The sequence below is a fragment of the Centruroides sculpturatus genome, unplaced genomic scaffold (genome assembly GCF_000671375.1).
Source record: "Centruroides sculpturatus isolate CEXI.00-Female unplaced genomic scaffold, Cexi_2.0 scaffold95, whole genome shotgun sequence".
NCBI classification, from domain to species: domain Eukaryota; kingdom Metazoa; phylum Arthropoda; class Arachnida; order Scorpiones; family Buthidae; genus Centruroides; species Centruroides sculpturatus.
Window position 1 is genome coordinate 284,548 of NW_019384621.1, and position 5,915 is coordinate 290,462.

Consider the following 5,915-nt stretch of genomic DNA (forward strand, 5'->3'; position numbering starts at 1 on the left):
TATAAAAATAACTTAAAATTAAAGTAAAATCTGTTTATTTTTGGTCGCGTGTTTCCCTTTCCCTATTTACTCTATGTTAAAATGACCTCATTTAATGCTGTTTTGTTTAGCGCTTTGTTGTATAGGAACGCATCTCCCGCATTAAGCGGGGTCTTACTGTATATTTAAGTATTTGAATAATAGTTAATTTAATTTAATTTAATTTTATATNATATTATTCCAATCTTCCGAAATTTGTTTCTTCCATACAATTTTCTTAAATGAAGCCAGCTTCAGTATTTTTAACAAAAATCAGTGAAATTTCATCAACACCAGACAGCATATACTGTACTAACATTTTTTAGTATATATATCTTACTACTTCAACATCCAAAATATCTTAATTCTGTCCATTGTATCCCTTTTCATTCTCATTTCAAAGTGATATTTATCAGAATTATTAGTTATATATAGAGGAGAAAAATTAAATCACATGAAAACAGGGATCATATTAGTAAGCACAGTATATAGATATCTATTCAATTTATTCTAGAACATTGTTATATCTCTTTTAATTTATGAAATATTTTTAGCTTATATAAAATTTAAGTCTCAATTTAAAATGTAAAGTACTTGGAACAACGTACTTATAAAAAATTAAAAAAACTAAATTTTTTTAAACATTCTGTCCTTCAAGTTTCACATTCTTCATCAAGCCAAGGCTTATATAATTTTTTGTTAATTAAAACATTAACCTTTAAAATTTGTAATTGTTCTGTACATTTTATAAACTTTGTGTATTGTAATCAACTTTTACAAGAATCATTATAATTCAAAATCCTGCTGTAATGACTAAATAAATCATTTGTTTTAGATTATAAAATTGAACTCAATCAACAATACACAAATCTTTTCACCTTTGTCAGCCAATATCTAAGAATTCTTGATCTAACTTCATCTTAAATGAAGACTCAATGGGAAAATAATTAGATGGTGTATTGTCTTGAACATCAAAGAAAAAAAAAATTCTTCCACTAAATTTTCCATTATTATTAAACAATAATTCACTACTGATTTACACAATTTTGCTATAAAAATAAATTAACCCAGAAAATTTACTTTTTTCTCTACATTCAAGATCAGTAAACCGTTATCTAAAGCAAACTGCAGTAATTTTTTCCTGTTGTACTTTAGCTTTGTTTTGACAAGATTCCTAAATACAAGACTCCTTTTAGTAACTGCATCAGCATTGATAAATGTTGCTTGCCCACAATCTTGCTGGAATTCACTCTCAATAGATTAGTCAGTGAAAATTTATAAGAATACATACAATAAACTTTATCATCATTTGAGTCTCCAATTCAAGTAGTAAAATCACCGGTAATTATAATACTTTCATATTTAGATATACAGGAGTCCAGACAAGTTGAAATCTTCTCACATAGTGAATCTACAGAGTGGGAAAGAAAGTCACTTATCACCCCTGCTACAAAATATAAAATGTCCCCAAAGTTAATTTGCTCATGTCAAGAACACATTAGACCAAAGGGGAAACAGATTGATGTATGTTATATGCATGGTTGCCATATTAAATGCAATTATAAATGGAAAGGGAGTCATGTGACACATCATTTAGGATCAGAATTTCACACTAAATTCATTGCTGAAAGATATTATCGACCTACCTTAAATGGTTACAAAGTTATGCACATTACATGATATGCTCAATGTACTGTACATTCTTTGGGTACATCCTATATTCTGTAGCAAAGGTGTTAAGTGACTTTCCTTCCTATCCTGTATTTCTACAGCTACAAAAACATAAACTAGTATTAACATATTGCTCATCATTACATTAAAACAACATATTTTTCAAAATCACAGATATAAATTCTTTTTGCTTGTCACAATTTCTTTTAAATCAAAAGTAACGTTAACAAACACAGCTAGACCTTATGAAGGACAACAAGTTCAATTGTTCAATTAATATTTACTCTTTTCTAAACTGCACTTTTATAAAATAGTCACTCAAAAACTTCTTAATGCAAACCTTTATATACTGCATTAAAAGGTTTTTGAGTGAGTAGCTTGTCTGTTCTCAAAAGAAAAACCATCACCAGTTCATAAAATCTTCAAACCTGTTACTGGTGTGTTCTCCCACGATGACAAAAAAAAACACAAGAATAAATAAATAGTTGAGTGCACATGCCTAAGAAAGTTTAATCAGGAAGCGCGTGTTCGAATTTCAAATTTGTTTTCTTTGATTGGCATTCCATCAGAAATTCAATGTTACCTGAAGAAGAACCTTTTTTTGGCTTGAAAACGTTAGTAACGAACTATTTATTTATTTTTGCGGTTTTTTTGTCATCATGGGAGAACACACTGGTAACAGGTTTGAAGTTTTTGTTAATACACTGCGGTGTTGAGTTAGTGATGTTCATCACCAGTTCTTCAGTTTCAGAGAATCTTCCAATAGTTTTGACATCTCATTTTCTTGCCATCAGGTTTCGTACAAACCTAAGAAAAAGCAAATAATTTTGATTATATAAAATGCTACATATATATGATCAATAGTTTTCTAAGCCATGTGTATTTCATGTTTTTAATTTAGCAATTTTATGCCTAATCCCTTTATTCAAATTATCACTTAAACCTTTTGATTCAATAAAAAAAAAACATTTATAATCAGGAATTCTGACTTATACATATTCATTAGATTTTATTATTTACTGTTAAAATATCATCCATTAATATGATTTTATTGCCAAATTTCCTTCTTTATCCTTTTAAAACCTCTTATAGTTTCTTACAAGAATAAGCAAGATAAAGCAAATCTACAAAGAAGTAATTTTAGTGAATTTAATATTAAACTTTTTTTTTATTTTTATTATATATCCCAAACTTAATTTAAAATTATATTCCTTAATATAACCTTTTTAATTCTAATAGAAAAAAAATAAACTTTTGATAATTTTCAATTTCACAGCCTAAAGTCATCCAACCTTAAATTTATTGCAAACTCCATGGTATGCTTTCCTTTCACCATGTCTTCCTGGTGCTTGGCTAGGTGACTAGCAAGCATTTGTGTTGTGGCCCCAATGTCCTGTAAGGAAGTGAATACAAGGTATATTGGGGCCACAACATGAATGTTTGCTAGCCACCTAGCCAAGTACCAGGAAGATGTAGTTAAATTTATTTTTAAACCACATAACAATAATCAATATCTTTGTCTATTTTTAAACCAAACACTGCTATATCCTTCCTTATTTCAATATTATTAGTCCTATTAATGTAATAAGAAATTAATTCACCCATACCTTTATCCAAAAGAGTTTGTCTAGACTTCAATTCATTTAGTCTTTTCTTTATTGATGATAATTCTTCCAAAAACTATAACGATGACACAAAAGCACTATAAGATGATTCCAAAATGTCCAATCTATCCATTATTTTACTCAATTCAGCATTCAATTTTAATAAAATATTCACAACATTGTCAAGTATTTCTAGGTTCTACCCAGAAAATGAACCTTTGGATTGGATATTAAAAAAAAGTATACTAACTTTTGTACTTTAACAAAAAGATTTATTAGGAAAGTGTTTTTCTAATGTGACGAGATGCTTTCAGAAGTGAAAAAGGTATCTTTGTAGGCATTCTAGCAATCATTATGCAAATTAGAGTTAAGAATAATTAATAATAGCAATAATAAAATAGTACAACCCCAACAAAAATCTTCAGATAGCATGTCATCTCAATCAATCTCTAGCTTATTCTTCAATAATAGCAAACAGAAAAATTTTGTATACTTATGATTATTTCATATTAGTAAACTTTGATTATAATTGAACATTTTTACATTAAAAAATTTCCATGTTGACAATACAAAAAGTTACAAGCAGTTGAAAAAAGCAAGTGCAACAAGAAAAAAGCCCAGATAGAGCCATTTCTGATAAAAATACACCTCAGACAGTGCATTAATATTTAGTTACTTTATGTTTATATTAGTCTTATGTGCCATGTTCTAAAGATATTTCTACATATTATACACGCCAGAATATATAAAAAATGTGAAATTGATCTCGAGGAAATTCAATTTGGATTCAGAAATGCTTTTGGAACAAGAGAAGCGTTGTTTAGTATCAACGTCCTTCTCCAGAGATGTCATGAACAACAAAAAGACATATTTGCTTGTTTCATAGACTATGAAAAGGCTTTCGATAGTGTGAAACACTCCAAATTAATAGAGATCCTACACCAAGTTCAATTAGATGGCAAGGACATCAAAATAATTCAAAATTTATACTGGGGTCAAACAGCAGAAGTCAAGTTAGGAACAGTGAAAACAGCAGAAATTGAAATACAGAGAGGAGTCCGGCAGGGCTGCATTCTTTTGCTCCTATTGTTTAATCTGTACTCAGACAAAATCTTCAAAAATTCCTTAGAGAACCCAAATTATGGGATTAAAATCAACAGTGTAATTCTTAACATCATTAGATATGCTGATGATGCACTAATCATATGCGACAGCCTAGAAGGTTTACAGGTACTACTAAACAAAATTAACTCAGCAGGAATTGATGCCGGTCTCAAAATAAATGCAAACAAAACTAAATTTATGATTTTTAGTCAGACCCCACACAGAGGCACAACTTGTTCTTGACCAAAAAAAAATTAAACAGGTCAAACAGTTTAAATACTTGGGAAGCATAATTACAGAAAATCTATATTCAGGGAAAGAAATTAAATGCAAAATAGCAGCTGCTAGAACATCCTTCCAAAAAATGAAAACCCTGCTCTGCAACAACAATTTAAATTTGAAATTGCAACAACGAATGGCCGAATGTTATATTTGGTCAGTTCTCCTCTATGGTGTGGAAAGCTGGACATTAAAAAGGAATAAGAAAGAAGACTGGAGGCATTTGAGATGTGGATTCATAGAAGGATGCTGAGAGTCCCGTGGACAGATCGAGTGACCAACAACGAAATTCTAAGCAGAGCAAGAACAAACAGAAAATTGCTGTCAACAATCAAATACAGAAAGATTGCATACTTGGGACATATCACTAGAGGAGAAAAATACAAAATCCCACAACTAATCCTCAATGGAAAGATTGAGGGAAAGCGTAAACGAGGCCGAAGACATTTATCATGGATGGACAATATTAAAAAATGGACAGGCATACAAAACATTGGGGAGGTAATGAGAACGGCCAAAGATAGGAACTCCCTCTCCTTGGTGATCGCCAACGTCTGGGGGACTGGGCATGACACATGAAGAAGAAGAAGATTTTATGTTTGGCTTGTATATCAACCTTCATATTGTGAGAATCTGGATGTCATATAAGGATTTTGAAGAATAAAAAGTCGAATAGACTTCTCCCCTTTCCGTTATTTCTAATTATTTCTACCATTTTCACTCCGTTGTCCGAGGAATAGTCCCCGGACAAAGTTAGAAACAACGCAATTAACTGACCTTGAAAGACGAAGTCGTCTAGGTCAACCGCGGAAGCTCCCCGGAGAACCGCAGGGTGCGGATATAGTATAGAAGATTTCCTAAAAAGGTCATCTGTACGATGAGAAACATTACCTAAAATGGTAAGTCACCTCCCTAGGTGATGACGAATTTAACATTAATTGGTCAAGCGATGTCTGCATTGTCGTCACCCACGACGGGGGAGACTGTCATAAATCTGGAGAACTGTCAAAAGAGTAGCAGATTTTCCCACGCTAAAGAGTATATAAAGGGGTCGGATTTTCTACTCGGCGCTGAGCCAGGGTGCTTAAGCCGAAGAAACCCCTCTGCAAACCTCAAGAGCGATCGTCGGGGAAGAAACATCGACGCAAGATCTGCCAGCACTCTCAGGATCTACGAAGCTCATAATCGCCGCTCCATGCAAAGGTAAAAACTTTGAATATTTTTCTATTCTCTTGATAC

General features: G+C 31.7%; 1 protein-coding gene across 4 annotated transcripts in view; it reads right to left on the reverse strand.

The window, feature by feature from the left end:
• Window positions 1-211: 211 nt before the first annotated feature.
• Window positions 212-5,915, reverse strand: part of LOC111625461 — a 70,149-nt gene continuing 64,445 nt past the window's right edge. For 3 of the 4 annotated variants that reach the window (XM_023368610.1, XM_023368611.1, XM_023368612.1), the window contains exon 6: window positions 212-2,496. In XM_023368610.1, the coding sequence (XP_023224378.1) occupies window positions 2,466-2,496 (31 nt within the window). In that variant the 3' untranslated portion in view covers window positions 212-2,465. Of the gene's footprint in view, window positions 2,497-3,296; window positions 3,370-5,915 lie in introns of all 4 variants that reach the window. The other variant, XM_023368613.1, reaches the window with a different exon arrangement.